The 25749-nt window shown below is 46.5% G+C and overlaps 1 protein-coding gene across 1 annotated transcript in view; it reads left to right on the top strand.

The window, feature by feature from the left end:
- The window catches only part of GALNT12 (polypeptide N-acetylgalactosaminyltransferase 12), a 251211-nt gene extending 236195 nt beyond the window's left edge, over positions 1–15016 (top strand). The window contains exons 9-10 of the mRNA XM_030204961.1: positions 7551–7706; positions 14808–15016. Coding sequence (XP_030060821.1) covers positions 7551–7706; positions 14808–14945 — 294 coding nt within the window. The 3' untranslated portion in view covers positions 14946–15016. The remainder of the gene's footprint in view (positions 1–7550; positions 7707–14807) is intronic.
- The last annotated feature ends 10733 nt before the right edge of the window (positions 15017–25749 follow it).

The raw sequence follows: 25749 nt of genomic DNA, 5'->3' as shown, positions 1-25749 counted from the left end.
GCAGGCAGCAAACAGTAGAATAAACCAGGAAACAAGCAGGGTCTTGGGCAGGCAGCAAACAGTAGAATAAACCAGGAAACAAGCAGGGTCTTGGGCAGGCAGCAAACAGTAGAATAAACCAGGGAACAAGCAGGGTCTAGTTGAAACTAAAAGTAGCAAGGTTAGCACTGCAACAAACTCTCACAGATGAAAACTGTTCGGAGGACCTCTGTTGCAAAGGCAAACTAGAAAGTTTCCAGGTGGTTAATAAAGGCAAAATACCAGGGAGGTCACCAGGTAAGGGTGCTGCTTAATTCAAAAAATCCCAAGACAGTCTGAAAGGCTGGAAGATCCGGACCGGAATGATTTCTGGAACATGGGAAACAGCAAGCAGACAGTCCATCGCAGCCACCAGGTCTGACCACCAGGTGGCAAAATGAATGAGAGCATGAAACATGGGCACAATCGTGACGGTATGTTACTTGTGTCCCTGCTGCATTTAAGCCCCCTGTGTCTGGTGTAACTGCAGGTATGTAGATGTTAGCCTCACCGATGATGGGTTATGCTAATCCTATATAATAATTTGCACCTCTAACGTTCTATGTCTGGATGCCTGGGTTCGTAACACAATTCCCATTGGTCCGCCCTCGCGTCTAAACGTGATGACGTCAGAGGGCAGATCAGTGAGAGGGAAGGGAAGCCAGCACCAGCCAGCCACTGAACGTTGGAGGTGAGGAGAGAATCGCGGGAGAATCGCCCCTCCCTCCCCGCCTGTCCTCCGAGTTCTAGGGCCTCCCTCTCCTCCGAGTTACAGGCCCCCCCTCTCTCTCCCCTCCGAGTGGTAGCCCGACCTGCGTTGCACGCCCTCTTCTCCAAGTCCTCCGCCTGCCCCTCGCCTTCCTGTGTGCCGCCCAGAATTTAAAAGTTCTTACTTCGGGGTCTGGCAGCAGCAGTGAAAGGCGAGCACGCATGGCGCTTCAGCCTGCCTTCCCTTCTGTCCCAGCTCTGCCTCTGGTCCTGCCCTCATTTCCTGTTATGTAAATGTTATTCTCCGAGGACAAGCAGGCTGCTTGTTCTCACTGATGGGTGACGTCCACGGCAGCCCCTCCAATCGGAAACTTCACTAGCAAAGGCCTTTGCTAGTCCTCGCGCGCTCATGCGCACCGCTCATGCACGGCCGTCTTCCCGCCCGAACCGGCTCGTGTTCGTCAGTCTTCTTTTGTCCGCGCTCGGTACGGTCGTGTTTTCGCCGTGTCGGGCCCCGCAAAGTCGACCTCGCGCGTTCGTCGTGTTGTTAAAAAAAAAAAATCCATTCTGTGTGGGAAAAGACTCTTTGGTCTTTTCCCCCTCCGCTATTTCCAGCTTTTTCGCCCCGGTAGGTTTTCTTTCGTCGTCGGGGAAGGCCGCTTTTAGGCCTCGGGTCGAAGTTTTCTTCCCCTTGTTTTTTCGGTGCCTTTTCCGCCATTTCGACTTTTGATCTCGCCGGCGTGATTTTTCCGCCCATGACATCGAAGTCTCCCAGCGGCTTCAAGAAGTGCACCCAGTGCGCCCGGGTCATCTCGCTCACTGACAGGCACGCGTCGTGTCTTCAGTGCTTGGGGGCTGGGCACCGCCCGCAGGCCTGTAGTCTGTGTTCCCTTTTGCAAAAGCGGACTTAGGTAGCGAGATTGGCCCAGTGGAACGTTTTGTTCTCGGGCTCTTCGTCGGCGTCGGCATCGGCACCGGGGGTATCGAGTGCATCGACGTCTTCAGCGTCCAGAGCTTCATCCTCGGCCGCCGGTGCATCGAGGCATCGGCCCTCTGCATCGGCGCTGAGACATCGGACAGCTGCATCGACGTCGGTGGTACCGGGACCTCGTCGGCTGATGTCGTCGGACGGTGGTGCTTCGTCTGGAGTGCAGGTGAGGGCTGTCCATTCCCCTGCTGGTGGCGGTGAGCCTTCGGGTGGGTCTCCCCCTACCCTGAGGGCTCCTGCGGTACAGCCCCCCCGAGACCGACCTCCTTCGGCCTCGGCCCCGAGGAAGCGACGGTTGGATTCTACGTCCTCCTCGTCGGTGCCGGGAAGCTCCGGTGACATGCTTCGTTCCAAGAAGTCGAAGAAGCATCGTCACCGGTCTCCTTCCCGTGTCGGCACCGAGAGCTCTGGGTCGCCGAGGGAGTCGGCACCCAGTAGGCATCGGCACCGAGAGGACCGCTCACCCTCTGTTCAGGAGGTGTCGATGCGCTCCACTCTGGACAGCCCGGAACAGCCTCCACGCCCGGAACAGGTTCTGACGTCGATGCCTGCATCGACCTCCATGCCTTTCTCTGCAGCCGCTCTGAACGAGAGCCTCTGGGCCGTTCTCCCAGAGATTCTGGGGGAGCTGTTGCGCCCTAACCCTCCGGTACCGGCGGTGCTTGCGCCACCGGTACCGTCGAGCGTGGCGCCGGCTGGCCCATCGCCCGAGGTGAGGTCCCCGGTGTCGGTGCCGCGTGCGGTACCGGCTGCCGTCGCCTCCCAGGAAGGCTCCCCGACTACGTCGGCGGAGGGAGCTTCGCCGATGCGGGCGAGGGAGTCTACCTCTCGACGCCCCCATCGTGGACGTGGCTCCACAGAGTCGAGTCGGGCGAGGTTGCAGACACAGGTCCGTGAACTTGTGTCTGACACCGAGGGTGAGGCCTCGTGGGAAGAGGAAGAAGACCCCAGATATTTCTCTGACGAGGAGTCTGAAGGTCTTCCTTCCGATCCCACTCCCTCTCCTGAAAGACAGCTTTCTCCTCCCGAGAGTCTGTCTTTCGCTTCCTTTGTCCGGGAGATGTCTACGGCCATCCCCTTCCCGGTGGTTGTGGAGGACGAGCCCAGGGCTGAAATGTTTGAGCTCCTGGACTATCCTTCTCCACCTAAGGAAGCGTCCACTGTTCCCATGCACCATGTCCTAAAAAAGACATTGCTGGCGAACTGGACCAAGCCTTTAACTAATCCCCACATTCCCAAGAAGATCGAGTCCCAGTACCGGATCCATGGGGACCCAGAGCTGATGCGCACTCAGTTGCCTCATGACTCTGGAGTTGTGGATTTGGCCCTAAAGAAGGCTAAGAGTTCTAGAGAGCATGCTTCGGCGCCCCCGGGCAAAGACTCTAGAACCTTAGACTCCTTTGGGAGGAAGGCCTACCATTCCTCTATGCTCGTGGCCAAAATTCAGTCGTACCAGCTCTACACGAGCATACACATGCGGAACAATGTGCGGCAGTTGGCGGGCTTGGTTGATGCGCTCCCCCCCTGAGCAAGCCAAGCCTTTTCAGGAGGTGGTCAGGCAGCTGAAGGCGTGCAGAAAATTCCTGGCCAGAGGGGTGTATGACACCTTTGATGTTGCGTCCAGGGCCGCTGCTCAAGGTGTGGTGATGCGCAGGCTCTCATGGCTGCGTGCCTCCGACCTGGAGAATAGAATCCAGCAGCGGATTGCGGACTTGCCTTGCCGTGCGGATAATATTTTTGGAGAGAAAGTCGAACAGGTGGTAGAGCAGCTCCACCAGCGGGACACCGCATTCGACAAGTTCTCCCGCCGGCAGCCTTCAGCCTCTACCTCTACAGGTAGAAGATTTTTGGGGGGAAGGAAGACTGTTCCCTACTCTTCTGGCAAGCGTAGTTACAATCCTCCTTCTCGACAGCCTGCGGCCCAGGCTAAGCCCCAGCGCGCTCGCTCTCGTCAGCAGCGTGCGCCTCAGCAAGGCCCCTCGGCTCCCCAGCAAAAGCAAGGGACGAGCTTTTGACTGGCTCCAGCAGAGCATAGCCGACATCCAAGTATCAGTGCCGGGCGACCTGCCAGTCGGAGGGAGGTTGAAAGCTTTTCACCAAAGGTGGCCTCTCATAACCTCCGATCAGTGGGTTCTCCAAATAGTCCGGCAAGGATACACCCTCAATTTGGCCTCAAAACCTCCAAATTGCCCACCGGGAGCTCAGTCTTACAGCTTCCAGCACAAGCAGGTACTTGCAGAGGAACTCTCCGCCCTTCTCAGCGCCAATGCGGTCGAGCCCGTGCCATCCGGGCAAGAAGGGCTGGGATTCTATTCCAGGTACTTCCTTGTGGAAAAGAAAACAGGGGGAATGCGTCCCATCCTAGACCTAAGGGCCCTGAACAAATATCTGGTCAAAGAAAAGTTCAGGATGCTTTCCCTGGGCACCCTACTTCCCATGATTCAGGAAAACGATTGGCTATGCTCTCTGGACTTGAAGGATGCCTATACACACATCCTGATACTGCCAGCTCACAGACAGTATCTGCGATTTCAGCTGGGCACACGTCACTTCCAGTACTGTGTGCTACCCTTTGGGCTCGCCTCTGCGCCCAGGGTGTTCACAAAGTGCTTGGCTGTAGTAGCAGCGGCACTTCGCAGGCTGGGGGTACACGTGTTCCCATATCTCGACGATTGGCTGGTGAAGAACACATCCGAGGCAGGAGCCCTGCAGTCCATGCAGATGACTATTCGCCTCCTGGAGCTACTGGGGTTTGTGATAAATTATCCAAAGTCCCATCTTCTCCCGGTGCAGAAACTCGAATTCATAGGAGCTCTGCTGGATTCCCGGACGGCTCACGCCTATCTCCCAGAGACGAGAGCCAACAACTTGTTGTCCCTCGTCTCGCGGGTGCGAGCGTCCCAGCAGATCACAGCTCGGCAGATGTTGAGATTGCTAGGCCACATGGCCTCCACAGTTCATGTGACTCCCATGGCCCGCCTTCATATGAGATCTGCTCAATGGACCCTAGCTTCCCAGTGGTTTCAGGCTGCTGGGGATCTAGAAGACGTAATCCACCTGTCCACGAGTTTTCTCGAATCCCTGTATTGGTGGACGATTTGGTCCAATCTGACTCTGGGACGTCCCTTCCAAATTCCTCAGCCGCAAAAAGTGCTGACCACGGATGCGTCTCTCCTGGGGTGGGGAGCTCATGTCGAGGGGAAGCTGGTCCCTCCAGGAACGCGATCTGCAGATCAATCTTCTGGAGTTACGAGCGATCTGGAACGTTCTGAAGGCTTTCAGAGATCGGCTGTCCCACCAAATTATCCAAATTCAGACAGACAACCAGGTTGCCATGTACTACGTCAACAAGCAGGGGGGCACCGGATCTCGCCCCCTGTGTCAGGAAGCCGTCAGCATGTGGCTCTGGGCTCGCCGTCACGGCATGGTGCTCCAAGCCACATACCTGGCAGGCGTAAACAACAGTCTGGCCGACAGATTGAGCAGGATTATGCAACCTCACGAGTGGTCGCTCAATTCCCGGGTAGTGCGACAGATCTTCCAGGTGTGGGGCACCCCCTTGGTGGATCTCTTCGCATCTCAAGCCAACCACAAAGTCCTTCAGTTCTGTTCCAGGCTTCAGGCCCACGGCAGACTGGCATCGGATGCCTTCCTCCTGGACTGGGGGGAGGGTCTGCTGTATGCTTATCCTCCCATACCTCTGGTGGGGAAGACTTTGTTGAAACTCAAGCAAGACCGAGGCACCATGATTCTGATTGCTCCCTTTTGGCCGCGTCAGATCTGGTTCCCTCTTCTTCTGGAGTTGTCCTCCGAAGAACCGTGGAGATTGGAGTGTTTTCCGACCCTCATCACGGAGGACGAAGGGGCGCTTCTGCATCCCAACCTCCGGTCCCTGGCTCTCACGGCCTGGATGTTGAGAGCGTAGACTTTGCCTCTTTGGGTCTGTCAGAGGGTGTCTCCCGCATCTTGCTTGCTTCCAGGAAAGATTCCACTAAAAGGAGTTACTTCTTTCTATGGAGGAGGTTTGCCGTCTGGTGTGACAGCAAGGCCCTAGATCCTCGCTCTTGTCCTACACAGACCCTGCTTGAATACCTTCTGCACTTGTCTGAGTCTGGTCTCAAGACCAACTCTGTAAGGGTTCACCTTAGTGCAATCAGTGCATACCATTACCGTGTGGAAGGTAAGCTGATCTCAGGACAGCCTTTAGTTGTTCGCTTCATGAGAGGCTTGCTTTTGTCAAAGCCCCCTGTCAAGCCTCCTACAGTGTCATGGGATCTCAATGTCGTTCTCACCCAGCTGATGAAACCTCCTTTTGAGCCACTGGATTCCTGCCATCTGAAGTACTTGACCTGGAAGGTCATTTTCTTGGTGGCAGTTACTTCAGCTCGTAGAGTCAGTGAGCTTCAGGCCCTGGTAGCCCAGGCCCCTTACACCAAATTTCATCATAACAGAGTAGTCCTCCGCACTCACCCTAAGTTCTTGCCAAAGGTTGTGTCGGAGTTCCATCTGAACCAGTCAATTGTCTTGCCAACATTCTTTCCCCGTCCTCATTCCTGCCCTGCTGAACGTCAGCTGCACACATTGGACTGCAAGAGAGCATTGGCCTTCTATCTGGAGCGGACACAGCCCAACAGACAGTCCGCTCAATTGTTTGTTTCTTTTGATCCCAATAGGAGGGGAGTGGCTGTGGGGAAACGCACCATATCCAATTGGCTAGCAGATTGCATTTCCTTCACTTACGCCCAGGCTGGGCTGGCTCTTGAGGGTCATGTCACGGCTCATAATGTTAGAGCCATGGCTGCGTCGGTAGCCCACTTGAAGTCAGCCTCTATTGAAGAAATTTGCAAAGCTGCGACGTGGTCATCTGTCCACACATTCACATCTCATTACTGCCTGCAGCAGGATACCCGACGCGACAGTCAGTTCGGGCAGTCAGTTCTTCAGAACCTGTTTGGGCTTTAGGATCCAACTCCACCCCCCGAGGGCCCTGTTTGTTCTGTTCCAGGCTGCACTCTCAGTTAGTTGGTAAATTTTTTAGGTCAATCTCAGTTATGTCCTCGCCGTTGCGAGGCCCAATTGACCATGGTTGTTGTTTTGAGTGAGCCTGGGGGCTAGGGATACCCCATCAGTGAGATCAAGCAGCCTGCTTGTCCTCGGAGAAAGCGAATGCTACATACCTGTAGAAGGTATTCTCCGAGGACAGCAGGCTGATTGTTCTCACAAACCCGCCCGCCTCCCCTTTGGAGTTGTCTTCCCTTGCTTTGTTTTGCTACATATGGGACTGACGAACACGAGCCGGTTCGGGCGGGAAGACGGCCACGCATGCGCGGTGCGCATGAGCGCGCGAGGACTAGCAAAGGCCTTTGCTAGTGAAGTTTCCGATTGGAGGGGCTGCCGTGGACGTCACCCATCAGTGAGAACAATCAGCCTGCTGTCCTCGGAGAATACCTTCTACAGGTATGTAGCATTCGCTTTCTAAACATCTATATGCATAGCAGTGTATAAATGTTAGCTCCTAGGTTTTAGAGTTGCCCCCTTATGCCCAGTGCAGGAAACCACATCAAACTATCACAGCAGTGTGCACTTTTGTTCTCGCAACACACAACCTTTGATGTGATGGTAATTTGCCTGTCATTAGTTTACTGCATCTGTAGTAATTTTTTTATTTTTTTTACTATGTGGAACACTGTGTGCTGGTTCTCAGAACATTCTAACACACAGTATCACATACTATGTTGGCCTCTCAATGGCTTTTTGAATGTTAACCTTTTACAGCATTTTACTGTTTCACCTCTGCTTAAAATATGGATTAAACATGCAAAACCATCTCTTGCAGTTTTTTGAATATACATCATACAATGAAATCCGTTACAACACCCGACATCCTGAAGCCTGTGCAGCAGTTGATCCTGGGACAGACTATCTCACAATGTATTTGTGCCGGGAAGAGGGCCAAAGTGTCCCTGAAAATCAGAAATTTCTTTTTCGAGAGGTATTCATTTATTTTGTAGTTTTAAGTGTCTCATAATAAAAATGATCAAGCCCCTGTTGTAAGCAATAGGGTTTCTTAGTTGAGCACTGTAACTTTATCTCCAAGTACATTTTATCAACAGGAAAGAAGGCTGATTTTTTTTCTTGGTTAAATAGAAGAAATAAAACAAAAATTGTTAACAAATAGAAAGACAGTGGAGGAGTGGCCTAGTGGTTAGGGTGGTGGACTCTGGTCCTGGGGAACTGAGGAACTGAGTTTGATTCCCACTTCAGGCACAGCTCCTTGTAACTCTGGGCAAGTCACTTAACCCTCCATTGCCCCAGGTACAAATAAGTACCTGTAAGCCGCATTGAGCCTGCCATGAGTGGGAAAGCGCAGGGTACAAATGTAACTAAAAAAAAATATATATAGGTATTTCATTGCCTATGTATGTGTCTCTATTTCAGCTACATTTCATGCTTTATCTCTAAATAGGGTTTATTTGTAGATGCATTGAGCTGCAAAATTTTTTAAATGAATGATTTAATTTTGTGTCTTGATTTTCATTGATGATTTGTATATCTTGTCTTGACCATTAGAAAAGCTTGTTTTGTATAATTGATCACATAGGCTAAAGAGAGCTATTACATGGTAGCATGGCTGTTAAAGCATGTTAAAGCAGCATTTTTCAACCGGTGTGCTGCGGCTGCTTCCCAAGTGTGCCACGGGGAGTCTGGGAATCCCCTCTAGATATCCAGGCAAATCACAGGATGCCTGTTATCTCTTCCTCCCACTCCTCAGGTCTGTCTCCTCTGCGATCTTCAAACTTTGTGGTTGCTGGCAAATATTAGAACAGGCCTTCCTCTGGTTAGCCCTATGGTCCTTTCTTCTGAGGAGACTTCCTTTTGCCATGCAAGAGGGACGAAGCAAAGAGAAATCCTCGGGATGGCCAGAGGGAAGGCATGTTCTAAAAGCTGCTGGCAACGCAAAGTTTGAAAGATTTGGAGCGGAGAAGAGAGAGGCTTGAGGGGTGGATGGAGGAAAGTAGGTGGAGATTAGACAAGGGAGTGAGGAGAAAGGCTGTAGATTTGTGGGAGAGAAGGGAGGACGAGAGACAGGCTGCACATATTGAAGGGAAGGAGTAAGGGGAGACAGGCTGCACATATTTGGAAGGGAAGATGGGAGACAGGCTGCACATATTTGGAAGGGAAGGGAAGATGGGAGACAGGCTGCACATATTTGGAAGGGAAGGGAAGATGGGAGACAGGCTGCACATATTTGGAAGGGAAGGGAAGATGGGAGACAGCCTGCTTATATATGGAAGGGAAGAGGGGAGATAGGCTGCACATATGTGGAAAAGGAAAGGGGAGACAAGCTGCACATGTGGGAGGGAAGGGAAAAGGGGAGACAGGCTGCATATGTGTAGGAGGGAAGGGGAGACAGGCTGCACATGTGTGGGAGGGAAGGGAAGAGGGGGGAGACCAGCTGCACATGTGGGAGGGGAGGGAAGAGACAGGCTGCATATGTGTGGGAGGGAAGGGAAAAGGAGAGACAGGCTGCACATACTTGGGAGGGAAAGGAAGAGGGGAGACAGGCTGCTTATATGTGGAAGAGAAGAGGGGAGACAGGCTGCACGTGTAGGAGGGAAGGGAAAAGGGGAAGACGGGCTGCACATGCGTGGGAGGGAAGGGAAAAGGGGAAGACGGGCTGCACATGCGTGGGAGGGAAGGGAAAAGGGGAAGACGGGTTGCACATGCGTGGGAGGGAAGGGAAAAGGGGAAGACAGGTTGCACATACGTGGGAGGGAAGGGAAAAGGGGAAGACGGGCTGCACATGCGTGGGAGGGAAGGGAAAAGGGGAAGACGGGCTGCACATGCGTGGAAGGGAAAAGGGGAAGACGGGCTGCACATGCATGGGAGAGAAGGGAAAAGGGGAAGACGGGCTGCACATGCATGGGAGGGGAAAAGGGGAAGATGGGCTGCACATGCGTGGGAGGGAAAGGAGAAGGGGAAGACAGGTTGCACATGCGTGGGAGGGAAGGGAGAAGACAGGCTGCACATGTGTGAGAGGGAAAGGAAGAAGAGAGGTTGCCCGTGTGTGGAAGGGAAAAGGGTAGACAGGCTGCACATGAAGGGAAGAGAGAGGGAAAACAAGGTAGATTTGAGGAGGCAGAGAAATTGAAGAAAGCTGAATGTAAAAGATTAGAACCAAACATAGAGCAGGAGGTTAGAAAAGAAATTGCAAATGGAAAGGAGGCCCTGGAAACAAGAGTACAGACAGAGGAGAAAGAGCCAAAGAATGGGAACAAGATGATTGGAATAATAAAATCACCAGACTACAAAGGTAGGAAAAATGATTTTATTTTCAGCTTAGCGATTGAATTATATTGATGTCGATAATTTACATCTGTTGGCTTTATTTCCACTGTACAGGAGGACATATTCTATTCTCCAAGGACAAGCAGGCTTGCATATTCTTAGAAATGGGTAGATGCTGATCTGCGTCGCCTGGTCCAGCATTTATGCCAAAGTAAAAAAAATTAGAGCTTTGTGAAGCACGAGCTGCGCTGCACATGCGCAAGTACCTTCCCGCCTGTCGCATGAACGTGGTCCCCTTAGTTCTTTTCCCATTGTTGGCCCTCAATGAGCGCATCCGGGCCTTGCTCCATGAGCTCCTGGATGGCCTTATGCAGCGATGTGTGTCTGTATCGGGGTTGCTTGTGTCTGCCATACCTTCCACTGCGGCCTTCCTGGCCCTCAGCCTGCAGTGCGGTCTCCGACACCAGCGCCGCATGTAGCCTCAGTGTCCACTGCCACCCAAGCCGGTATCCCCTCGATGTCAGTAGACGAAGCTTCGCAGGAGTTGAGGCAGGAGCCGACTTCTTGACACCGCTTTCAAGGGCATGGCTCCTCGGCATTGAGGCAGGTTCAGTCTCGGACATCCTATAGGGAGATTCTGTCTGACACTGAGGAGGGGAGCTCATGGGAATTAGAGGAGGATCCCAGATGATGAGTCTTATGGGATCCCCTCTGAACCCTCCCCACTACCTGTAAGGAGACGGTCTCCGCCGGAGAGCCTTTCTTTCCCATCTTTTGTCAAGGAAATGGCTGACGCCATTCCATTTCCTTTGGATGTGGAGCATGAACCCAGGGCCAAGATACTCGAGGTCCTGGACTAACCACCTTTTTCCTAAGGAGGCTGTGATGGCTCCTCTCCACAAGGTACTCGAGGAAGTCTTTGTCAAGAACCAAGCGTCCCCTCTGTTGGTCCCTGTTGTCCAAGAAAATTGACACTCAGTATCGGATCCACAGTGAGCCTGGATTTGTAAGGCCTCAGTTGCCTCACGATTCCTTGGTGGTGGAATCCACTCTCAAAAGAGCCAGGAGTATTAGGGACTATGTCTCAGCTCTCCCAGGCAGAGAAGCTAGAACCCTGGATTCTTTTGGGAGGAAGGTGTATCAGGCTTCAATGCTGATCTCTCATACACAGTCACACCAACTCTTCATGAGCGTTTACTTTCGAAACGCGGTGAGACAGCTGTCAGTCTTGGTTGATACACTCCCTCTGGAGCAGGCCAAACCTTTTCGCCAGTTGGTCAAGCAGCAGAAGGCATGTTAAAAGTTCTTGCCCAGGGGCACTTACAACACTTTTGATGTTGCATCCAGGATCTCTGCTCAAAGTATAGCAATGCGCAAACTCTCATGGCTGTGTGATTCTGATTTGGAACATTCTATTCAGCAGAGGTTGGCAGATGTCCCTTGCCGGGGGGATAACCTTTTTGGAAAGAAGGTTGAGGAGGTCACTGACCAGATCAAGAAACACTTATGCTATCTATTCTCTCTCCCACCGTACGCCTTCTGCATCTGCCTCCTCATCTAGGAGGTTTTTTGGCAAGTCACGGAGTGCTCCGTATTACTGTTCTTAGGCGTAGGTACACTCCTGCAGCTCGTCAGCTTGCTCAGCCCCAGCTCGTTCATTCATGTCAACAGCGTGCTCCTGCTGCTCCCCAGTAAAAACAAGGGACAAGGTTTTGACTGTCTCCAGCAGAGCATAGCTGCAATAAGTGTCCATACCGGACGACTTGCAGGTCAGGGGGAGGCTAACATTCTTTCACCAAAGGGTAACCTCATAACCTCTGGTGGGTTCTTCAAACAGTCTGTCTCGGATTCGCCTTCAATTGGATCTCCAAACCTCCAAATTGCCCACCGAGAGCTCATTCATTCAGCTCTCAGCATAGGCAGGTACTTGCAGAGGAACTTTCCGCCCTTCTAAAGGCCCGTGTGGCCGAACCCATTCCACCAGGGAAAGAATGGCAGGGATTCTATTCCAGGTACTTCCTTGTGCAGAAGAAGACAGGTCCAGGATGGGAAGCATCCCCCTAAGGGCCCTGAACAGATTCCTAGTCCGAGAGAAATACAGGATGGTTTCTGTAGGCACCCTTCTCCCAGTGATTCAGGAAAATTATTGACTATGCTCTCTGGAATTAAGGATGCATATACTCACATCCCGATCGTTCCAGCCTACCAGAAGTATTTTCGATTTCAACTGGGAATACATCACTTTCAGTATTGCGTATTGCCTTTTGGCCTCACGTCAGGTCACAGGGTCTTCAAGTGTCTAGTGGCAGCATCGCTATGTAGACTGGGAGTACACGTGTTCCCATATCTCGACGATTGACTGGTGAAGAGCACCTCGGAGGAGGGTGCTCAAGAGTACCGCATGTTGCCTTTTGGCTTTCTTCAGCTCCCAGGGTCTTTACCAAGTGTCTAGCGGTAGTCACAACATTGCTACGCAGACTGGAAGTTCATTTGTTCCCATGTCTTCACGATTGGCTGGTGAAGAGCACCTCAGAGGTCGGTGCTCAGGAGTCCATGCAGATAACTATTCGGGTGGTAGAGCTACTAGGGTTAGTTTTAAACTACCTCAAGTCCCATCTCCACCCTGTTCGACGATTGGAGTTCATAGAAGCCCTGCTCGACACGCAGACGATTTGAGCCTACCTTTCAGACACGCGGGCAGACAATCTTATCTCCTTAGTGTCCAAGGTTCATGCCTCTCAGCAGGTCACAGCTCAGCAGATGTTGTTGGGCTTCCACGGTGTATGTTACGCCCATGGCACGTCTTCACATGAGATCAGCTCAATGGACCCTAACTTCTCAGTGGTACCAAGCCATGGGGAGTCTAGAAGATGTCATCTAGGTGTCCCCAGAGCTTGTACACTCTCTTCAGTGGTGGACCATTTGCTGAAATTTGGCTCTGGGATTGCCATTCCAAATTCCTCAGTCACAGACAGTGCTGCTGATGATGGATGAATAGTCCCCCGCACACACCGAAAATTCCTGCTGATGGTGGTGTTTGAGTTCCATTTGAACCAGTCGATTGTCTTGCCAACATTCTTTCCCCAACTTCATGCCCATCCTGGCAAAAGCAGCTTGCACACCTTGGATTACAAGACAGCATTGGCGAACTACATGAGCTAACAAGGCCCCACAGGCAGTCCGCCCTGCTTTTTGTTTCTTTTGAGCCCAACAGGATGGGGTCGCCATCGGGAAATGCACCATATCCAATTGGATGGCAGATTGCATTTCCTTCACTTATGCCCAGGCTGGGCTGGCCTTAGAGGGTCATGTCACGGCTCATAATGTGAGAGCCATGGCAGTGTCAGTAGCCCACTTGAGGTCAGCCTCCATTGAAGAAATTTGCAATGCTGCTTTGAGCAGGATACCCGACGCAACAGTCGGTTGCAATAGTCAGTGTTGCAGAATCTGTTTGAGGTCTAGAATCCAACTCCACCCTCCTAGGCCTGTTTTATTCTCTTCCAGTCTGCACTCTAACTCAGTTGTATATAGTTTCAGGTTAATCTGTGTTATGTCCTCGCTGTTGCGAGACCCAATTAACCTATGTTTGTTGTTTTGGGTGACAAAAAACAGCAAGGCAATCGATCTGCAAACTCCAATGTGGACAAACAAAACAGCAGATCAAGATAAAAGTGAAGATTTTATTGATTTGATATATACCAGAATATTGCCCGACACAGACCATGCTTTGCCCAAAAGGGCTGCATCAGGGGCTAAATTATTGACTGTGCAGAAACAATGTTCCAACTGGAAATACGATTTATACACATCAAACATAAAGGACATATAATTAAAAAACCAGCAAGGTGACCACAACTGTTGTATAACGATCAACCAAACAACTCACAACTCTGAATATCCTCTAGTTCTACTGCCTTCCCGTCGCCGGAAAAGGTTTATTTGCTTAATATTGCTTAATATTGAACAAAGGGGACCGTGTTTTTTAAACTTTTGCATAAATGCTGGACTGGGCGACGCGGATCGGCGTCTACCCACTTGTGAGAATATGAAGCCTGTTGTCTTAAGAGAATACTTGCTACAGGTAAGTATCTTCGCTTTTCTCTAGTGTTGCACGATATGCAGAGTCTGGTATCTCTGCTTTTAGGTTTTGCCTGCATGTTTTTTGCAGTTCCTTATTTTATGTCGGGTGAATGTCATGCTTTGCTTCTGCAACTAAGGTGAATGATTCTGTGTCCATCTTGTTCTAGTTTCCCAGTGGTGTTCTAATGTATTTCAGTCGCACAATTAAATGAGTTAATGACTTCTGAAGCTTACAGGTATGGGTGTGGATGGAGGAGATTACTTGTAGGGATGGAATGGATCTTAGCTTGGACAGATGGGTATGGGTTAGATTCTAGTGGCGTGCCTTGACAATTTTTGCACCTTGTAAGTGTTGCCGCAAGGTGAAAAAGGTTTAAGATCACTGCTTTTATAGTCCCCTGATGACACAATCATAGTTTTGTGAACTTTATATGCCTTAATGTTGTTTAGCATAACTTGGTGGGAGGAATAGGTACAGTGTACAGCATGTACTTTTTTAAAATTATGTTTTCAAAATGCATTTCTTAGAATGCTTTGGTCATTCTTAAGAGATCCAGACCTGTTGAGACTCTGTCTCTCCATGTTTGTCTTGTTTTGTTAGCAGTATAGTACTGACCATTTTCCCTTTTGATTATATTGTGCCTTTTTAAAAATCTTAACATCTCTTATTTAAGTATATAATCAGTGATAGTTACTAAGTACATGTATACCCTATTTTTTTCAGGATGGTTCTTTATTCCATGTCCAAACTCAGAAGTGCCTACATGCTGCTGCTAATGGTGAGGGTGGTAATTCAGCACCAGTACTACAACATTGCACAGGCTCAGACCACCAGAAATGGACCTTCAAAGAGCGAATCTGATGCAAATGACAGCTTTTACAGAGATGTTATAAAAGACTAGAATATCATCTTACTAATCAATGGCTAAATACCTCAAGAATCAACAAATGGTTTGGAAAACTTAATATGAAAATGGGTGTGTCACCGCTCTCAACTTTAAGATCCAGAAGCAAGATCTGAATTAAATTTTAACAAAAGAACCTCAAACCACCTCATGGACACCCATTGCTAATTAAGCTTGGATTGCCATTCAAGTGAGGAGTAAATTACTATCACTGGTTCAGGTGGGGAGAATAGGAGAAAAAAAGCCAACCAAAAAAACTCGCATATAGTCGAGAAAACCGGATGGTCCAAAAACTCCTAACCTCTCCACAATTAACAAAAGTTAAGATAGGTGCATCTCCCCTATCATATAGACCCCCCACCTATTCTTCTAAACCACCGCCTGAACAATTGACTCTCTGCCTGCTTATCTAATGCTCACCTAAAACGGTTTCTTACAGCTAAAAGATCACATCTAATAGCATAGAACTCGTTCTCTATTGTTCTTTAAAGTAAATATTTTATAGATTCAACAGTCACTTATCTGGTTGCTATAAACGCAGGACTCCTTGGAAAAACTTTTTTTCAGGCTGGAGGTAGTCGAAAGTGGAGCTGGTACTAGTGCTCTACTGTCCAGTTACACAAAACACCTTCCGTGTCTCTTCCAGAGTTAAGAAACACCCTCCGTGTCTCTCTTACAATCACTCTTCCCTCTCTTCCGACAAGTGCGCCTTGTTTCGCCACTATCTGGCTGCTTCAGGAAAATTTCATGACTGGGATCAGGCGGTGGTTTAGAAGAATAGGTGGGGGGTCTATATGATAGGGGAGATGCACCTATCTTAACTTTTGTTAATTGTGGAGAGGTTAGGAGTTTTTGGACCATCCGGTTTTCTCGACTATATGCGAGTTTTTTCGGTTGGCTTTTTTTCTCCTATTCTCCCCACCTGAACCAGTGATAGTAATTTACTCCTCACTTGAATGGCAATCCAAGCTTAATTAGCAATGGGTGTCCATGAGGTGGTTTGAGGTTCTTTTGTTAAAATTTAATTCAGATCTTGCTTCTGGATCTTAAAGTTGAGAGCGGTGACACACCCATTTTCATATTAAGTTTTCCAAACCATTTGTTGATTATAGAATTTTAAATAGACGGTTTTTGGATTTTCCCTGTATTTGAGTTCTAGAGTATTTTCTAAATACCTCAAGAACCATGTACAAACTGCCCCCTACATCAGATAACCTTCTTTAGGTTAAAATGTAGTAATTGCATCAAATTGTTTACATGGTGATAAGTCCTATCCATGACAGCATTGAGGTCTTGTCTTGTCATACATCTGCTTTTGCACAATCTCATCATTCCTCTGGACTCTTCCTTCGGCAGCTACTGTCACTGGTGACCATGTAGTGTTTAAATTTCTTACTCACTGCACTAGTTGTATCTGCTACTTAACTTTAGAGCATATATTTTTCTATCAATACAGATCATATCACAGTGGTGCCTTTGATGTTGTAAGATAATACACAGTAGTTAATACTATGTTTGACCTAAGTCTTTTTTACTGGAAACAAAAATGATCAGCTCCTGCCATAAATGATCTAATAGTTCAGTTTTAAAATGTTTTGCTTATAAAAAAAGATTTTTGTCACAGTACTTCAGGTTTGAGGAGTAGTTTTCTATTATTTGATGTTGCTAAATTTGACTTTGAACAATAAATTAATATTTTATAAAAGATTAATATACAACGTTATACAAATTGATGAATTGTAAATGCTCCAAATTGTTTTATTTGATGATTAAAATTGAGCTTCTTTTTAAACTAGAGAGAGAATTTTGTAAGAAAAAAATAGATCATTTAGTTTTCTTAATAGATAGGTTATCTGTTCTCCCTCTGCAACAATTTAAATGATAGGTATGTTATTTGCTAAATCCAGTTTATACATTTAAAAAAAATCATAAATTTTATGATATGCAATATCATACTATGGATTTTGATATAAGAATATTGTTGTGACTTTGGTTAAGAAAACTGCTTACAAAAATGTAAAATGATTTTCTTTAAGAGATTTTAAGAAGAATTTCTAAAGTATAAAATATGTTTTGTATGCAGATTTCCTAGGGGATTATTTATTGAATAATTTCGGTCTATGCTGCTGATGAGGTGTTTTATTTTCTTGGTAAGATACTGTACAAATCATGTTTGGAAATTTTTTATGCACTTTTATAGTTTTGTAAGTTGGGAAAATTGTCAAATGTTGAATAAGAGCTCTTGTAATAAATTATGATCTTGAACTTTGTCTCATGAGTGAATGTATATATATTTGATGTAAATTGTACTTCTTTTCAAGCCTGGGGGATGGACAACACATCAATGAAATAAATAAATATTCAGCAGTGTACATTACAATGAGACAAGTGACTAGAGCAGTGGTTCCTAAACCTAGTACTGGAGGCACCCCCAGCCAGTCAGGTTTTCAGGGTAGCTGCAATGAATATTCACGAGAGAGATTTGCATGCAGTGAAGGGAACCACTGGACTACAGACTAAATTCTAGTACAGGGGTTCTCAACCCAGTCCTCTGGACACACCTAGCCAGTCAGGTTATCAAGATACCTACAATGAATATGCATGAAATATCTGCATGCCCTACCTCCATTGTATGCAAATCTATGTCATGCATATTCATTGTGGGTATCCTGGAAATCTGACTGGCTAGGTGTGTTCTGAGGATTAGATTGAGAACCTCTGTTCTAGTGTAACATTATGAAATATATATATATATATATGTTTCAGAACAAGAGATGTTGCTTGTTTGAACAGTGAGAATATGCAAAATAGGAGGCATGTACAAAGAAGACAATAGGACAAGCAAACGGTTGAATATAGGATTGCAAGAGTAGATTGTGGTATTTGGCCTAGATATGAGACAGAGATTATGCCCAAGTAGGGTCAGTGGAGAGGACAGAAGAAGAGTAAAAAAAATTAATTGAAGATTAGAGGACAGAACTGAAAATGTGAGAATAGAGATGGAAGCTGAAAAGATAATGAGGACAATGAGATTATGCTGGAGGGCTTTGTATTCTTCACAGAAAGAACTGCTGGAAATACCCCAGACAAGACTGAAAAGGGGCCTTTTCATTCTGTGCTCCAGGACATTGAAATTTACTTCCTATACAGATAAGATCTGAGACAGATTATGGTTATTTTAGGAAGTCTTTAAAAGTCTGGCTATATTCCAGATTGCATTGGTGTTAATGATGCCCAAGTGGGGGTCATAAGCAATCAGTTAATGCCGTGACTCGGATTTGTCTCTGAGAGATGCCAAGGGGGAAACAATGCATCCACTCAGGTAGGACCATGGGTTGGTTCTGGTTGTTTAACGGAAACTGTTACAGGAAGAGAGGCTATGGAGTAGAGATGGCCAGGATTTCTCATTCCCATCCCTTGGTGATGAATGACTGGGGGGGAGAGATGGCAATTCCCCCTGCATGGATCTTTTTCCGTGGAGAGGCTGTTTTTATCTAGCAACCCAGCTGCAGTCATATGGAGGATCAGAGGTGCTATGACAGATTTAGTGCTGAGTGACAGGAAAATCTAGAACAAATTTCTGAAGACATACTTCTTTAACAAAGCCTACAATGAGAACCGATAACAGATAACCTCTCCAATCCAATCAGTTATGAAAACCCACCTTCTGTAACTACCCACCTTCATAACTGGGTGGATTTAGTAAGGGGATGGTGTACAAACATAAGGAGTCCTAAACACCTTTCCCAGGCTTTGAGGGTTTACATAGACCCGGAGTGGAGGAGTGGCCTAGTGGTTAGGGTGGTGGACTTTGGTCCTGGGGAACTGAGGAACTGAGTTCGATTCCCACTTCAGGCACAGGCAGCTCCTTGTGACTCTGGGCAAGTCACTTAACCCTCCATTGCCCCATGTAAACCGCATTGAGCCTGCCATGAGTGGGAAAGCGCGGGGTACAAATGTAATAAAAATAAATACCCTAATCTCTCCCTTCCTTCTTCTCTCTTCCCTTACTTAAACTATGCACAATACTACTGTATTTAAGATCCTGGAATGACAATGTTAACATAACCATGTAAGCCACATTGAGCATGCAAATAGGTGGGAAAATGTGGGATACAAATGCAATAAATAAATAAAAGGGGAGTATGGTGCACGTGAAAAAAAAATTCATCCCCGGAGCATGATTCACTTTCACTTCTGTTAGAACTGTGGTGGAATGGAAACAAAAAGGTTTAACTAACTAAAAAAAAAAAGTGCAGATGCTCTAGAGAAATCAATGCATTGCAGTTGGGATCCTTTGATCATTTTAAATTGTGCACTTTAAAGGAAATACTGAAGGATTCAAAGGATATTTGTGGGCAGAGGGTACAGAACTAACAATCTCCAAGAACAGTCTCCTTCCCTGGTTCTAGCCACATTTGCAGCCAGAAATGAGGATGGCTTACTTCCTTCTGCAGTGCTCACAGCTGTATCAGTTCCAGCCACTATAATTTTATCTTGCTAATGTTTGTGCATGAAAGAGGCTGCAAACTCTATTTAAAGTTTACCAATCGTTGTTGATGCTCATGGACTGTTAAGTGTGAAACTTTCTAGTTTTAACTTTCCTTTGTCTAAAGCTGACCCTGTTTCTACTAAAGGGAACCTCACAATTTAGAATAATGTATTTGCGTGTGATAAGTTATTTTCTTGAATCTGCCTGTTAAAGGAATTTATCACAGGATTGAGTTTTCTCTTGCTTTAAAGGCAATGTTAGCTTCCTAAATTTCTGAGAAATGTATTTATCTTTGACAAGCAGATTCTTCTCTGTCTCGTTTTTGAGGCTTATAGAAACTAAACTACATTATAGAGATTGCTTTAATTGGGAAATTACATGACAAAAAAAGAATATCTTCTGTCTCTTAATGAATGGATTGTGCAATGACTGAAAGTACCAATGTGGCCCAGTTTTAATTATTTCTAGTATTGTCTAATCTATAATTCTTCTTCAATTTTAAATCTGTTATGAGTGAATGAAGTCTTATGTTGCCTTCCTGCCTGGATTAGATTTGAGGAAGTCATTTGATCTCTGTCGTACCATAAAATAAATAGAATATTTTGGGTTTAGATAATTAATTGTAGCAGTGATTGAATGTTATAAAATTAATTTAATGTCTGTTATAATTTTGTTATGACTGCCCCTCTCCTCCTTGACTACAGCAGAGAGAAAAGAGTGTGTGTGTGTGGGGGGGGGGGGGGGGGGTCACACTGAACTGACTTGCATACTGTACTGACTTAAATGTCTTTCATTTGAAGTGTGTAACAGCTAAACTTGATTGGATAACTTGTACTATTTGTTATTTGCACAGAATGGTATTTTGTGTTAAGTCTTTGTTTGCTCCTTTTTTTTCAGCTTTCAGATTTGAGGTTGTAGTTTGAAATTAGTACCTACATTCTGTTTCCTTAGTGACAGGAAACAATAACAGAACTGAAACATTACTAATGGGAGAAGCATAGATGTTAAATTATAAGTTATATTGTAATCTTTATTTTGATCTGTGTCCTGAGATAAGGTATGGGACTTCATTACATAGGTATGATATGCCTTGACATTGTAAACAGTTGGAAATGTATATTGAAAATCAACCTAATAGATGGGAAGTTGCAAAATCAAATTTGAACACACCAAAATACTAACGGCTCCCTCCGCTTCTGCGTTATTTATTTATTTATTGCATTTGAATCCCACATTTTCCCACCTATTTGCAGGCTCAATGTGGCTTACAGAGTCCTGTTATGGCTTTGTCATTCCAGGATGTAAGGTATAATTAGTGATGTGAAAATGTTAAATAAGGGGAGGATGAGAAGATTTAGGCGGATAGGTATAGAAAGTAGACTTTCATAACTGGGTGGATTTAGTAAGGGGACGGTGTACAAACATAAGGAGTCCTAAACACCTTTCCCAGGCTTTGAGGGTTTACATAGACCCGGTACCCTCCACCCTGATATAGTATACTAGCTGTTAAGCCTGTTAAAACGGGCGAGACTTCCAGCTACCCTCCTCGCCGCCGCTCCCTCCCCCCTCCGTGCCGGGCCCCCTGCACAGACCTGACAGCGCCTCTCACCTCCGTGTGAAAGTGCTGCAGGCAGCAGCAGATCACTCTGCTGCCTGCAGCGCTTCCACACGGAGGTGAGAGGCGCTGTCAGGTCAGTGCAGGGGGCCCAATGAGAAGGAGGGTGGGAGCGGCGGCGGGGATGGGGGGGAGGGTGGAGGTTGATGCGCGCGATGTTCGTTTCCAGGCGGCAGCGTCCGACAGTGACTCCGACTCCGTTTCTCTCTCTGTTCCGCCCTCTGATGTCATCACGTCTTGACGCGAGGGCGGGACAGAGAGGGAAGTCTCTACTGCGCATTTGCAGGTGAGTCGGTCACTTGCCGTTTATATGTTTGATAGATGCTTTACTTATGTGTGCTAATAGTATTGATGATATGTATGAATCATCAAGGTTTAACAACACATTTTAGCTGTTCTGCATTGTAGAATGCTTATGTACTTTTTAAAAATCCTTTATACAAGTCTAATTTGTCTTCTATAAATGATGTGTCTATATAATTATTTTCTTCCTGTGCACAGTTGTATAACCCAGAAAGCCACAATGTTTGAACTGTGTGGATTAAGCTATAAAGGAATTGGGGGTGGGGGGGTGGGACTTGAGAGTTAAACCCCCATCCTTGGGGAAAATCTGTGTTAAAGGAATTATGTAAGTAGAAGTTTTTGATGGGAGTAAATTGTATTGATAACAAGAAATGTGATTTATTGCAATTTGTTAGTTGCCATTTTGAGAGTTATGATAACGGCGTAGCTAGAGATACGATGTATGTCAGCACACATATGATGCTATGTGAGGCAATATGCTTAAAAAGAATAAAATTGCAGGTTGATAAAGAAGATTTAAGATATATGCACCTAAGATGGCCGATCCCAAGAGGTCACAATACAGCCTAGCTCCGTGACCCCGACTGAATAAATCGGCGGGGAACAGGTCACGCGACCCCCCCCGGAACCCCGAACGGACCAGTGACCTGTAGGCAGATAGTACCCAGACCGGATCGGTGAATGTCGATCTCACCTGAAAATACACGCCAATTCTTCCGAGTCGCGGATCAGGCATGCAGACCAGACCGTCGGTTGACCCAGACCCGTGGTGAGTTGTTGAGAACAGACCGCAACCCTCCTTCCGACTAGAAGGCCTGACGACGAACTACTGCACCCGAGGCCCAGTAATACAAGATCACAGCGTGAACACGAGCCGCTCTGGTGGAATGCCGGAGAGCCGGATGAAGACGCAGTAAGTGATCACCCCCACTGACCTCCTCCACGGATGAACCGCCAAACCCCTCCGCAGATCGACCGCAGACCCTCCAGGTTCCTAATATTAGGAAACACAGCGCTGACTTCCAAATCTCGGCGAGCTGTAACTGCACTCCACAGATTTGGGTGGCCATCCCAGCGATAGTGCGGAAGACTGGACACGGCGCCATTGATGACCAGGCCTGGCCGCGAGGCCAATGGTGAGCTCGACCACGCTGCTGACTGCAGCCGCTAGCACCAAGACCACACTAACGCGAGGCACCGCTTTGAGCAACACTGCCCAGGAGGAGAGGCAGACCTCAAACCCTCCCTGCACAAATCAGATCCCAAATCATACCAGAAACGCCGCCGCCACGATCGTGCTGCACTGGTGAATCAGCCAAAAACGAGATCCGAGAACGTTCCAGTTAAGGATACACCAAACCTAACTTTAAAGGGTAAAAACCTAACTTTAGAGGGAAAAAACTTAACTTTAGAGTGAAATATTGCCACACAAATTAATTCCTTTGTATCGCTGCATGATGTCTGACTGCTTAAAGTAACTTCCTAATCTAGTACTTTCTGTAGCTTAAGTAGGGCACAATTATTGAACCATTTACACCACTGTAATATCTGTCAACTCTAAACCGCTAAATGCTTTCTATATGCTTTTCTATATCTCTTAGCATTATGCTGTACTGTAGAACTGCAGCCAGCTAAAATTGACCCTAACCACTTATCTGCTTCAACCTCCAGCATACAGAATTGCGCTACGGACTGCAACTGCCTGAAATAACTTTGAACTCAGTACTTTTTATAACTTAAGTAGGCACAAGCATTGAACCATTATATTACTGTATTATTTGGCAACTCTAAACCACGAAATGCTTTTCATATGCTTTTTATGTATATCTTAGTATTATACTGTACTGTAGAACTGTAACCAGCTAAAATTGACCCTAACCACTTCATTTGTTCCAACATGCAACATATTGAATTGTGCCACAGACTGTAAGCACAGATACTGCACTGCACGACTGACTGTAAACTTCAACTACCACTACACTGCAAAGCGGAACACCAACACACACCTGCTCAAAATACACTACATGAACCAACGCCATCATGAATATTAACAGATTACTCCTAATCTACTGTCTTTCCCTAATCCATCACACACTGACAACTCCTCTTTCAGATAATAATTCACCCACTCTACACAAGCCATTCACACAACCCAAAATCAACACACCTACCCAAAGGATTAAAAAATGGAATGGAAAACATACCGCCACCGGACACAATCAACAGAAAGGAAAGAAAGGACACAATAAACTCAAATATCAAGAGGACAGACAACTAATAAAAATCATTACAAACCCGAACATAAATGAACCTCACCAACTTATACCAATGGGCTATTTAAATGCCAGATCTGCAGTCAACAAAACTACGACAATAACCAATTGGATCACAGCAGACAATCTTGATTTCCTACTTATTAGCGAAACCTGGATCCATGACCTCAAAGATCCCATCATTTTACAATTATGCCCTACAGGATTCAAAATCTCCCACTGGACAAGGAATGGAAAAAGAGGAGGCGGCATAGCCGTAATCTACAAATCCCAATACACCGTCACAACAACAGCTGAATCCATGCTTCCTCAACTCGAAATAGCTTCAGTTAGAATCAGCCACCCAACCTTATATGACCACCTAAACCTTATCCTGTTTTATAGGCCACCAGGCAACTGGCAAGACTGCCAAACACACCTCATGGATTTCATATCAAATACATGTGTTTCCACCCAAAACTTTCTTATAGCAGAGTTTAAAAAAGGGTTAGACGGTTTCCTAAAGGGCAAGTCCATAAACTGCTACTAAATGGACTTGGGAAAAATCCATAATTCCAGGAATAACATGTATAGAATGTTTGTACGTTTGGGAAGCTTGCCATGTGCCCTTGGCCTGGATTGGCCGCTGTCATGGACAGGATGCTGGGCTCGATGGACCCTTGGTCTTTTCCCAGTGTGGCATTACTTATGACATCAACCTTCATCTTGAGGATACCAACTTAACAAGTGTAAGTGAATGCAAGGACTTCCTTCAACTATGGGAACTTCACTGGCCAAACATGCAACCCACCCACATCAAAGGCCACACACAAGACATCATTACATACAAATTCCCATCAGAACTAAACCTTGCACTAACAGACACAAAATGGACAGCTATACCATGGTCAGACCACTACAAAGCAAACATCTCTCTTCACTGGCGAATTAAGGTTTCACAATACAAACAAGAACAACGAACCTACTCCACTAGAGGCAAAATAGATCCGCTAACATTTTGGCAACAATTCTACAACAATGAATGGTCAGCACCAACAGACTCATCCCAATTTCTCCTTGAATGGGACAACAGATGTAGAATCATATTAGACAACATAGCACCACTTCAAACCAGAACCTCACACAGAAAGAACTCAATACCCTGGTTTAATGAAGAATTGAAAGAACTAAAAACACAAGTCAGAAGACTAGAACGAGCATGGAATAAGAAAAAAGACAACACCGCACTCAATGACTGGAAACAACTACAAAGAAAATACAAATACACCATCAGACAAACTAAAACATCATACTACAAAACTAAAATCGGACCAGACTACAAGGACACACACACACTCTTCCAGCTCGTAAACAAACTACTAAATACCACACCAGTTACTTCTAATAACATAGATACCCCATCAGCAAATAATCTTGCGAACTACTTCAAAGAGAAAATCATAAAGCTACGACACATGATACCTATCAATACAACTGAATATGTAAACCTCCTTGACTGTCTAGACCCAATACCTGGGAATATCCAGCAGACCGATCATGGACCAATTTTGACGAACTCTTAATCGACAGCATCTCCCAATCGCTTAGAAGATATGCCAAATCACAATGCAAATTAGACATCTGCCCTAGCAGCCTTATAAGATCTGCCCCTCAGCAAATCACAATAGACTTCACAAACCACCTGAATTACATGCTACAAAATGGACTCTTCCCAAAGGACAAAGGAAATATTCTACTCACCCCCCTACCTAAAGACGCAAAGAAAAGTACAAATGACTTAACCAACTACCGCCCAGTAGCATTCATCCCGGTGATAACCAAACTCATGGAGGGCGTACTAACGAAACAGCTCACCAGTTACCTAAATAAATACTCAATTCTTCACGAATCCCAATCAGGCTTCCGGTCAAACCACAGCACTGAAACAGTACTAGTGACCTTAATGAACAACTTCAAACAAACAATTGCAACTGGCAACAACATACTTCTTCTACAATTCGACATGTCCAGTGCCTTCGATATGGTTGACCATGGAATATTACTACACATTCTAGAATACTTTGGAATTGGAGGCAACA

Source organism: Microcaecilia unicolor, chromosome 1 (assembly GCF_901765095.1).
Source record: "Microcaecilia unicolor chromosome 1, aMicUni1.1, whole genome shotgun sequence".
In the NCBI taxonomy this organism is placed as follows: domain Eukaryota; kingdom Metazoa; phylum Chordata; class Amphibia; order Gymnophiona; family Siphonopidae; genus Microcaecilia; species Microcaecilia unicolor.
This window is presented reverse-complemented; position numbering and strand designations above follow the sequence as displayed.